This window comes from Aythya marila, assembly GCF_965140915.1.
Source record: "Aythya marila genome assembly, chromosome: 4".
NCBI lineage: Eukaryota > Metazoa > Chordata > Aves > Anseriformes > Anatidae > Aythya > Aythya marila.
In genome coordinates this window covers 64486846-64499490 of record NC_139045.1, presented here as the reverse complement: position 1 = coordinate 64499490, position 12645 = coordinate 64486846, and the positions used below count along the sequence as shown (strand labels likewise).

General features: G+C 34.1%; 1 protein-coding gene across 11 annotated transcripts in view; it reads left to right on the top strand.

The window, feature by feature from the left end:
• Positions 1-12645, top strand: part of JAKMIP1 (janus kinase and microtubule interacting protein 1) — a 153271-nt gene that overhangs the window by 97852 nt on the left and 42774 nt on the right. For all 11 annotated transcript variants that reach the window (XM_082758934.1, XM_082758930.1, XM_082758931.1 and 8 more), the window contains one exon: positions 3228-3287. In XM_082758934.1, coding sequence (XP_082615060.1) covers positions 3228-3287 — 60 coding nt within the window. The remainder of the gene's footprint in view (positions 1-3227; positions 3288-12645) is intronic.

Sequence of the window (12645 nt, the reverse complement as noted above, 5' to 3'; positions counted from 1 at the left end):
TAACTCCAGTTGCAGTAGTGGCATAGAAATAGTTCTTCAGCATTGAAGGGTTTTTGTTATTTCCCAAATAGTGAATGAATTCCTTTGAAATGTGCATAAATCTCTGGATCTTAAAGCACTCACCAGTTATGGGTTGCTTGTGGAAAGAGGTGCATCAGTCCATTCATCTTACTTACAAAACTGGCTGTCAACAGCTGAGGAACCTGGAGGAAAGGAAACTTTCCAAAACTTAATGACTGAAACATGTTGGATATAGACCTTACTGTAAACCCAACCTCTCCCTTGATCTAGAAGTTCTCTTGAAAAAAAAAGGAACATGCAGAATGGCATTCATTTCACCTAAATAAACTGCCTACACTAGCTATATTTATAGCACATAGAGAGAAATTTGCATGACTAATTTAACTAAAGGTAGCAGTGTATTTTGGTATTTGGCACAGCTGTTTTGCTCCGTGAAAACTACTTAAGATGATGCTTAGAGATTTTTGCATTGTTTGGGACTCACTTTAGTTGTTCTAGATGTGTTTTGGACATTAAGATACACAATTCTGGTGCTGGAAGAAATTATTTATCATCTCTGAGAGATCCATGCCCTTCTGGAGCAGCACCTGGAACTCAGGCTCACTGTTCTAGAGGATCTCAGATTGGTACTACTAAAGCTACATGATGATGAAACAAATTTAAGATCACTCTGTGATCTTAAATCTGTGATTAAGCAATCGATTAGAATATTGAAAATAAAAACAGAAGATACATTTTAAAAAAAATAATAATATATGTTATTGCTCAGTCTGGAATATTGTCTTGACAGTTCCCTTCAGATTTTGACCCAGGATTTCTCTCTGTAATTAGTGCCAATGTCTGTGTGCATTCTCCGGTGTCACAGTGTTGCAAGCAGTAGGATGTTTGCCAGACACTAATGGAAGGTCTGATTCACAAAGGGTTGCTGCTTTACCTTCCTAATACAACTTTACAGGCAAGGTCTGTGTCACTACATTAAATTCCCAATATATGCACATATAACTCCATTTATATTTCTGCTTGAAGTGGATATGAAAGAACTCTACCCACTCCATCTCAGCCAGTAATTTGAAGAAATGTATCCTATCCTAACGGTTCAACTAGTATTAAATAATTTTTAGTATGAAAATAAAATTAATAAGCATTTTAAAATATGGTTTCATTGTTGCTTTGTCTCCTATTTACAGATGCATTTTCACAGGCAAAAACAAGTTAAATCATTAACTATGTTACTGCTTCGATTGGTGGTACAAACTAATTGATGCTTCACCTGCAATATGAATGCAGTGGAACTCTGCACTTCCATTGTGCTTTTCAGCTATTATTTCTGGTTCAAATCACACCTCAGGAGAATACAAATGTATCATAAATATTAAAAATGACCCACATGCCCCACTTGATTAATATAAAAGTCATCAGCTTAACTCCAGCTGAGACCAATGTGATACACAGACAAAAGAATGATAGTCTTAGGCAATAGTGTTATCTGAATCGATTTACCTTGTCCTTTGAAGAGTATCTTTGATGCTCTTGAATCCCCATCAACTTGAGTTCTCTGATGACAGGGTTTCCTGGTCAGGTCTTAACAGGAAAGCTGTCAAGATAAACTCAGATACTTGCAAAACATGCTAGTGATTTAATATTTGTTTTTTATTTTATGTTTTTTTTTTTTTGTTGTTTTGTTTTTTTTTTTAATTGGCATTAGTATTGCTCTGGTAGTTTGATGTATGATTGAGACAGAAAGTAAATTGAGCAGTCTTCTTACAAACAAAATTAGTAACAGTAAGGAGTGAGGGGTTTAGGAAGTGTTTGTTCATTCTTCAGTGGAGTGAGAGGAAAGAAAAGGAAAGACAGTGAGAAGACCAGCTAGTTTCCCCAATTATTTGAATAATGCTTTGGATGCAGGAGACCTAGGTTAAAGCAGGGACTGTGCTTTAACCAGATCCCTGAGGAGGGAACATTCTTCTCCTACAATGTCTGAAATTCAGCTGTGTGGTTTCAGGTTTGTCTTTATATATTATGTTTTCCTACACCATGGAATATCTGTTTCAGTCTACCTCAGCAGTTGTTACTTTTCCTTATTTCAAAAGCCAGATGTATTAAAGGCGCAATAGTAAGTGTTGTGCTTTTCTGTATTATTTCTTACTTTCCAATACTTCTTTCTTGGGACAATGTGCTCATAAAGATGATTTATTTTATTGTGATTTCTACTGGGTGCTTCTTATTTGTCCAGCTTCTGAACTGAATGCATAAAATGTAACTCCGAATAGAAAAATACCATACAGTGAGCAATAACTGCTGGAGATGCACTTGCTATTGCTATCACTCCTTTAAAAATAGAGGTGTTGCAAACAAAGATGCAGAGCTAACAAAAGAATTGGGAAAAAGGCAAGGAGATAAATCACCCACTTTATTATTTTTATTATTATTATTATTATTATTATTATTATTATTATTTTTAATTTATGCCCTCCTTTGCATTTCTTACCTTGTCTTTCTCCTCTTCTTTGGAATTCAAGACAATAGTCTTGCACTTTAATGTTTCTCAACCCAGCGTTGTTCCAATTGTAGCTGTATTATGACTTAGTTAATTGCGATCTTATTCCAAGGCCACATTAGAAAAAAGACATGGGCTATTCTGAATATGCTTAATATTACTAAGCATATGCTTAGTAAAATTAATATGCTTAACATGTACTAAGTTAAAAGTAGGGCTAATTTCCCTTAATAAGAGAATACCTTTGGATTTTAGACTTTTACCATACAAGGATAAGTCACATGTAGCACTATCAAACTGTATGTCAGAGGATGCCTAATATGATTACTAACACTGGATTCATTTTTTAGCTACCAAACTGCTTCTTCAGGATGGCTGAACACTGGACTGAGAACGTTAATTCTGTTTCCATAGTGAGCTTCTTGGTAAAAGAGTCAAAAGAACTGTCAGAAATCTGTGCCCAATATTTAACAAAGCCTCTTCTTGCCAACTTCCAATCAAACGTGTAAAGCATGTGGCAGAATGTTTGTTTGCTTAAAGAGATAAAACTGCAGTATGATGTGGTGTTACACCAACATAGTGTTATTCAAAAAATAAAGACATTGTGTTAGTTTTATCTTTAAGAATTTTGTAATATTTCTTTGTGTTAAACATATCTAAATATATATTTCAAAAGAAATCTTTACTAAAATGTTATCTTTCCTTCTAGGAAAGGGAAAGGTTGTTACGGTCTAAAAAACAGAGGAGGAAAAGTCTGAAGCCTCCAAAGGTGAGCAAATCTTCATTTTCTGTGCATTTTGATTGTTGTGAACAAAAGTAGTTTCAAATACTTACTGAAATTAGAACTCTATTTAATTGTTATCATTTATAATGATAACATTTCATGTAATTCTTCTGTTTTCTCTAGTAAGAGCCTATTAAGGTTTTCGGTTTATTTTGGATAATATAGGAGCTGCTTAAGGAGTTTTGTACTGCACACAGATTTGTTTCTAATACACAAAATAATTGCAGTTTTAGCCATTGTGGCCTAATTCTAAGTCTTGAGGCCTAAATGATATAATGACTTGAAACAACCAATATTTTAGAGGGCAAATTCTCAGTCCTTTTTAAAGACAAGATACTCCTTTAAAGCACTTGCACAAAGGTACTGTTTAATTTCATTGAAACTTTAACTCATGCTAGGGCTGTTATTGAAATGATATTTATGTAGATATATAAATAGAAAAAAAAAAAGATATAACTTTTTCTCTTGTAACTGTTTTGTTCTAAAGTGCAAAGAGAAAAAAATAGAATTTAGAAAAGTTTTGTTTCAGAATGTACCTTCAGTGTTTATTGCAATATGCTTATTTTTTGTGAAGTTGAGCATGAGCAGCCTGGAGCATGTAAGGGGAGGAGAATGGGTAAGAGGGAGAAAATGGAAATGAAGAGAGATTATTATCAAGTATATCACAGTTTAAGATGCATGCTTTTAGTATGTTTTTTGTTTTGTGTTGATGTGTTCTTCATAGTATACTCCTGATGACCTCCAGGTGGTGCTTTTTTATTGTTCTGTGCTCTGTAATGGCTGCATTCTGAAATATTTCTCCTCTTCATTTCTCTGTGTTGGTGGTAATTCTTGAAATGATGCTTCTAATAATGATGTGTCTTTGTCATACAAAAAAGAAAAATTCAGATGCAATCATAAATCTTACATACCTTCTTCTTTTATATAATGTAAGGCTGATGGAGGCCAAATGTGTTTACAGTAAACCTTAGCTATTCTTTCTTTGTGTATTATGTCTGGAAGTTTATGTATTGTGAGCAAGTTTAAAACAAGATTAAAAAAAAAAAAAAATGTACCTAATCTGGCACCATATTTTTATAGTAGTCTTCTCTAATTATTAGCCCTCCTCATATTTTAAATAATTTGTGTAGATCTTTTGCTAAACTGCAAAGTTCCTAAATGAAAAAAAATATATATATGGCTTGATAACAAACAGTGGTAATTTCCATAGGTTGAAAACACCCATAATTATTAATTTATGTGTTAAAAAAATCCTGTGTTGACAGAACTTCACCTGACCTAAACTCTAAACCCCTTCTCTCTACCTATTTTTCCTTGAGTGAGATTTTTCCTAGTGATATCATCTTCTTTTCCTTACTGACCAAAACGAGAGTTGTACAACATGAGGGTTTGAGAATTGGATTTGATTCCACTGAACTTTATTGCATTGCTATTCTTCATGTGGCAAGAATGCTGTAATCTGCAGTTTACAGCAAGAATTGTGTGCATATGAGCAGCAGAGTTCTAGTGTTTTGCTTCTTATTTCCATCCATGTTACCTGTTGAGGAAAAGCTTGAGCTTTTGCCAGCTGCTTCCTTCCTTTGCTCATCACTCTTCTGTACCAGTATTTCTCTACATGATGATCTGGCTGTCCTCCTCTAGACTTCTGTGTGAGCCCAAGTGAGCACCCTGAGGATGTGACCCTGACTGAGGACTAAGCTAGAAAAATGAGGTAGACCTTGTGGTGAAAGACCTTCCCCTTGCTAAAGGTTCTTGGGAGGATTTTTTAGGAACTAACGTGATATGAAGCAAGTCTTCATTCCTATCATAAAGCTTGTCTTTACTTACTTGCAATTTGAGAACATCCTATAATTTTCTCAGTTGGGTAGGGAAATGTGAATTGCTATTGTTGGTAGAGTGAGGAGCAACAAAAAACATAACAATTAAAAGAGAAGGTTTGTTAAGTTGGACTGGCTCTCTATGGACCTGGGTTGTGGGGGTATAAAATTCTCCATATGACTTTTGTATAAGGGTGTAAAGAGTCACTTGTGTGCGTTACAGAGGGGACAGTGATAGAGACTTCTGAAGAAAATGGAAGTGGAGGAACAGCTAGACAGAAGGGGGCAATCTGGGAAAAGAGAAAAGGCAGATCTAGTTGAAAATTGGGTGCATTTTATGTTATGTATACATACATATATGTGCAGATATGTAGTTTTTAAATGTGCTAATTCTTTAATGAAGGAAAAAAGTCATCAATAAGTCATCAGTAGGGTCCTATTACTTGCTATGTGTACTTGCTTGTATGTTATGTGTAATTTGGGTTATGATGACTATCTGTGTAAAGGCATAACTGTAACTTCCTTCAAAGTTATGCTTTGAAACTTTGCACAGCTAACCTGTTACATCTTAATATCAAATCATCTAAGTAAATGTTCTTGTTTTTTTGCCTTACTGTTTTCGAACTAATTGTTATTTCTCACTCTAATTCTCTATAACAAAAAATAGAACAACTACACTCCAAAACCTAAAAACAAAACAAAACAAAAAGCATCCTCTCTTCCTCTCCTCTCCCCCCTTAATGTTCAACTCAAAGAACCATCCTTTCTCCCTCCTGTTTAAGGTCTTTGTCAAATAATTGTATAAGTGTGATAGGTACATTTTAAAATTTCATACCTTAATTTTAAAACATTTTTTCTTTTTTATTTTATTTTAATGATTGCTATAAGATAAATAAATTTACATTTTTTTGTTATTACATTATTTTTATGTAGAGGCAGTATAGCTTGACTCCAATTCAAAATCCACATAGGCAGCTATATTGAAAAGATATATTATATCATTTAAAATCTTCTCAACGTTCATTGCAAAATGTGCTTTGTCTTAGTTGTGCCTACCTAGCTCCCATTTAAAGGTTAGTTTAACAGGACTTTCAAAAGGTTATCTCAGGTCAGGAATTTCTCTCTTTTTTTTTTTTCTTGACTCCTATATTTTGTGAACAGGTAGTCAGAAGGGTTTGGAATACTCTAGTTAGGTTCTAAATCCAGAAAGATAAATCAAAATCATCAAAGCTATGTAAACTTCCAGCGCTTTTTATTTAAACAATCTATGCAGAATGGACTGCTCATATGAATATGCTGTTGGGATTGTACCATCTTCATCCTCTCTGTTTTTACAGCCCATCTCTGGAATCTAGTTGAAAATGGTAGAACTCATCAAACCAAATGCTTGGGTAGATGTCATTCAGAGCACTGAGATACAGACATCTCACTCTGGACAGTGTTAATGTTGTGATTGTTCTCCTCTGGAAGTAAATATCTAAATAGGCCATATGGGTTTTGTCCTGAAATTGCCTGTTTCTGTCCATGAACTATAAATGCTGTCTAGGATGAGTTGCTTTATATAGAGACATGTGCAGTGCAAGTGTGTTTCTGTCTATGATCTACACAAGATTTTTATATCATACAGATGATAACCTATATATAACAGTAGAAGAAATTATGGCTGTATCTGTCCTAACCAACCACTCAGAAGGAGAAATTACTGATGTAAATCTTTGGCTTTGCTTTTCTAAGTTTTGTTAAGTGTAAAATTATCTTTAACACTAGTTAATTATCAAGTTTGGCTGTTGGAGTTGGATCTATTTCCAGATCAGTGCCCCACTTTCTTTGACAAAGTGAAAAAGGAAATAACTGATGGGAACTAAGTTTCATGAATGCAGTCAGATAAGCTTACACTAGAAGGTATAGGAAGTTTCATTTTTTCTTTTAGTAAACAGGTGAATGGGTGACTATGAGGGTCACTATGAGGGTGGTGAAGCATTGGAACAGGTTGCCCAGAGAAGATGTGGATGCCCCATCCCTAGAAGTATTGAAGTCCAGGTTGGATGGAGCAACCTGGTCTGATGGGAGGTGTCCTTGCCCATAGCAGGGGGTTGGAACTGGGTGGTCTTTAAGGTCCCTTCTACCTCAAACCATTCTGTGATTCTATTGCACTCACATACTTTTGCAGCTTTTCCTGAATGGGTACACTTCAGCTTCATTAATTTTCACAGTATTCTGACTAAACAATGTCCAGTATATGGACATTTCTAAAATGAGTGTTTTCCTAGCAGTGATTCCTGTTAGGAAGAACAGTATCCACCTTTCTCAGTCTGTAAAACAGCTTGTGGGAATGATCTTTCAAAGTAATCCAATAGCTTTTATAGCCCTATTGTGTCTAAATAACATTAGTTCAGCTGAAAAGCTTTAGAAAGTATCAGGGATTTAATTATTTCTTCTTGCAATTAGATATCTATGTTATTTCTGGAGCAGTGTAAGTGCACTAGGTTACTGTTGCTAGTGTAGCTTTAACTGAGCACTCGTTTAATTACCAAGGGACATACAGATCCATGGACGAGCACTGGCAATGAGCTCAGGTCACCCATGAGGAAAGGAGCAGCATAGCGGGATGGGGCTTATAACCCCATCCCACTATGTGACTATGCAAGTCACAGAGTAAATCTTCCTTATTTTTGCTGTTTAAGGCATGTTTTTGTTTTGTTTTGTTTTGTTTTCATTTTTCAAGCTCAATTAGTGTTTTGTTTTGTTTGTTTTTTTCTTTGCCTTTTTGTTGTTGCTATTGTTGTCTCCCCCACCATTTTGTTAGTGAAATAACAAAGTCTGGAAACAGTGTATTTTTTATTTTTTATTTTTTAACACACAGAATGGAATAACAATGATTCCATGATTGATGGTGTTATGTATTTGAAAATAAGGCTTTATTGCCCAGTTTGCTTGGTAACTGCAGGACTGCAGATTTGTTTCTTTACTTAAACTTTAACAAATGAACTCTATTCGTGACAGTGGAAGGCCTGCATGCCAGTGTGATGGAGTTCATATTTCTTGTTTTATATTTTTCTTTTTTTATCTGCCTCTGTGCTTTGGTGTGCCTGTATTTTTCTGGCTGCCAAGAAATGACTTATAAGCATGAAGGTAAGAAGTTACTGATAATTTCATCTGATTGAATTACAAGGAAATTCATCCTGGATTATTTTCATCATGTTAGATTAATTTATTGAAAATGAGATATTTAACTGTAAAGTTCATACTTTAGGAACAGAGAAATTAGAATATTTATATGTAGGTATATCCAACCCAAACCATTAGAAATGAAGTTATGTTGAAATATGCATGAAATATGTTCTATGTATTGATTTATAATAATCTAAACTTTTATGTTTACTGAACACTATACTTCCGTAGAAACCTTAATACTTGAATTACAAAGGCCAAATGCACAATTTTACTTTAAAATTACGTGGAATCATTGATACAAATTCATGTGAAAAATACTTGCTATCAAATATATAATAGTAGTCAGAGGAAATTAGAATTTAAATTACAATTTTAGCAACTGATGGGACTATTTTCTCAGTTATGATTTAGAGGTAACAATAGAATGTACAAATTAATATAAAAGAATAATTTGTTGATTGAGAATGTTTGGAGAATGTGACTTTTAAGAAAAGCTTGAATGAAACTTGAATGAAAACAGTGTATCATTACAAAAATCCAGTATCATACATGCTCACATACACTTTAGAAGAGCCATTGTGATCCAGCTCTTAAACTATATGTGGATCTCCCTAGAAGTCACTGTATTTATTTATGCTTTTAATCAACAAACTTTGTATGACTCAGATGTCATCTTCTTTTTTTTTTCTCTACAGCTGTTCTTTATCAGTTAATTTGTTCTGACTTTGCTGTGAATCACTTCTTGTAGATAATTGCTTCAAATATTAGATGATCAACAATAAAACCAGCTATTTTGTAATTATGTCATGGAGAAACTCATACATGTATGATTAACACACAATGGCTAATTCTCTATTTCTGTGGAAAGTATCTTATCCACAAGATGATAAATACGCAGCTTCTGTGTAGAGGAAGGAGGCATTAAATATTGCTATAGCATAGCATTTAACAGGTTTTGACTTTTGAATTTCTTTTAAATTTTGGGATTTTTTAGTATCATAGTAAACACTAATTTTCTTGCATATTTCTCTTCCATCCAATAATCAAGTGTATTTATTAATATATGCAAATGTAAATATTTGAGTGCCAGCATATTTTTTTTCAAATTGGTGGCATTTATTTAGGTACCTTCGCAAACCTGTATACATTTATGCAAAGTAAAAAGAGATATTGCTTTACTATTGTTTTTTCACTCCTTGAAACAGTGCACAGCTGTGTGTCTGTATGGTTTAAGCAAGATGCATATTTAAGCAAGTTAAGAGTTATCTGCAAAAGTGCTTGTAGTTTGAAATATAGCAAAAACAAACACAAACAAACAAAAAAACACCAAACAAACAAACAAACAACCACAACAATAAACACCTAAAAATAAAATTTGTTAAACCAAATGGGTTTGGCTAAGAAACTGTTGACCTTCATGGTACTCTATTATCTGTGTTATTATCTGTGCTTTGTATACACTGGAGTTTTGCTGTCCATCTTTTGAAGTCCCTTCTACCAGATCTTTTTAAGATCAAGGCTTGAGTGTTACTCTCTTTGTCAGCCCTCAAGTCTATATCTCATTGCAGGCTTTGTTTGAACATTGCTGAATCATTTTCATGAGGATGAGCAACCTTGAAGTTTTAGGCATGAGCAGGGTCAGCCATTCTGCACTCTGAATTGCTTGTCCTTGGCTAGGTTCCTCCAAAGCTTTGGAATAAATGTCTGAATGCAGCTTTGTTTTGGGTTTATTCTCAGCATCTTTGAGTAAAAATTATCCACACTGAAAAATTCAGATGCAGTCTTGGTGGGAGTCTCTTGGGTTTTGTTTGCCTTCTCTCATCGTCTTTACCTCCATATAATATGCTTTCATTTTTATGAAACTATATCTCTTCACTGGTCTGGAGTCATAAAGCAGTCTTGTGGCCTTCCTTATAACTTAAATGCAGTCTATTTAGCCTTATTTTCAATTCCCAGTATCTACCTGTAGTACTACTGTTAGATGATTGTAGCCTGTAGCCAGTGTCCAGTGTGGGAGGAAAACTTGATGGGCTTGGATCTCTGAAGGTCTAGTTTTTGTTCACCTCAGTTTTCTTGGTAAACCTTTGTGCTGATGAGAGAAGGGTCTGAAATTTTTGTAATTTGAATGTGAGAGAACAAATTATTTTTCTGGATAAGTCCTTATATTTCTAGAATACAACTTAAATCTATTTCCTGTGTCCTTTGTTTTGTTGATCAGGGCAGAATGGTGAACAAACTGGTGTAGAATGCGAATGTTGGAAGAAATAATTGAATTATCCCAGGGAAGTGTTTGTCTTAAGCACCTAAGACAGTTCTGCTAGGCTTACAGTGCTGGGGAGGCAGTGATTCTGAAATGACTGAGAGAACAGAAATGTGCCTTTACATGGTTTTAGTACTGAAACTGCACTGCTTTTCTTTTCTTTTGAATATGCCTGATAGTAATGCTAGTGGCCTAGTAGCTTGCAAAAGTAAGGTTGGCTTTTAAAGATTGATAAAAGCTTTCTGCCATCTGTGCAAGCAACATCATATTTATCTGAATATCCATGGATGGATGTAGAACCTTATACAATTTGAAAAATATGTGATATTTATTTATTTATTTATTTATTTTATTTATTTTTCTGAGTGCATAATATCATTTCAGGTGCTTTTAGTAAATCCAGTTCATTTAAAAATGCAATCTGAATGAATTTTTTAAATTATTATGTGAAGGACTCATGTTAAGTAAAGCAATTAAACGTCTTAGGACAGGGCCTTGAAGCTGTCTTCAGTAGCTTGAGTGGGATTAGCTGTACCGTGAAAGAACTGTGGAGCTGTTCAGCAAGGTGGGACTTAGAGGACCTTGGTAACCTGGTGACCTGGACCAGAGTGGGCCAGGGCTGCAGGCTGTAAATGCAGTGCACCAACTCAGCCCTTGATTTTATGATACAACTTTGTTCAAGCTAGGGAATTTTGGCTGTTGATTAGTTAAGCCAAAAGAACATACCATACATTATGGGGCTTTATGCAAAAGTGGAGATAGTATTTTTCATACCTATAAGGAAGAATTGATAAAGTCTAGAAGACTTCAGTGAAAAGTAAATATTCAGAATTCATAATGAGATAGAGCAATATAGATAAAAATAAAGCCTTTCAGTACCTTGAAAGAAAATGACAGCTCACAATTCCACTCAGTTAGCCAGTTCGGCCATGCTGATATGTAAAATGTCTGATGTTCAGAAGTAGTAACAACTAATCTTTTTTTTAATTATTATTTTTCATCCTTTAGGCATATTTAATGAACAGGGCTATAGGGCTATTAACTTAAGTACAACCTGTAGTTTGTAGTTAAAAAACAACAACATCAAAAACAGTAAAAACAAACAAAAAAAACTGACATCAGAATCTGTGATTCAGCATCAAGAAGGGCCAAAAAATATAGAGACAGGTAGGCAGACTTTTTTTTCCTTCATCTTCTTAGAGCCACTTCTCTCCACCAGCCTCTCTGTCTACAATGCTTCGTAACCTGACTTAATTTTTCCAGTAACCTGTATCTTTTTCTTAATTTCCTTGGTTCTTTGAATTTCTGTGGGTCACCAGAACACTTGTGTAGTGTAGAAAGTTAGACTTCTATTGATTAATAATAGTTAATATTTCTTAATGGTATTTTGGAAGGAGCAATGCTGGAGAAAACTAATTCTCAGTTAAATGTTAAATCAGTATTTTTATTTTTTATTTTTATTTATTTATTTATTTATTTATTTTTTGGACAGCAACGTTTTCTATAGAAATTTTCTGCTTTCCAAGTATGTATTAGGAAATTGATGGAAATGGTGGAAGGATTATTGCAGTTGTGATATTTTATGTAAAATGTCATATTTCTTAGTACTAATATTGTATTATTCACTTCCTTTGGCTACAAATTTTCTCTAGTTGTCTACAGGCATGCATTACATTCTACATAGTTTTTTAAATTGAAAAACTTTAAAACGCTGGGTTTTGTACTTTTTTTTTTTTTCCATTGGAGCAAACTTTTGAAAAAAACAGAATGATGGTGTTGGAAAAATAAATGGAAAGGAATAATGCATACTTTTGAGTAGGATTTTGCAAAATAAATACTATAAAGTGTTCTTGCTCTTTTTAAGCAGTATGGCAGTATGAATGTCAAAGTTAATTCCACATATAATTCTTTGGAGTTTTTTTTTTTTTGGTTCCACATCATATATGTTACAGTCTGTTGGGTTACTTTCTTCTATATAGATACTGTAGTCCTCCACTGTGAATCTTGAAGTATTCAAGATCTGTATGATTTTGATAATTAGCTTTGATGTTTGTGTTAAAGCCTTATTATACTGGCAATTACCCAGTGCTAC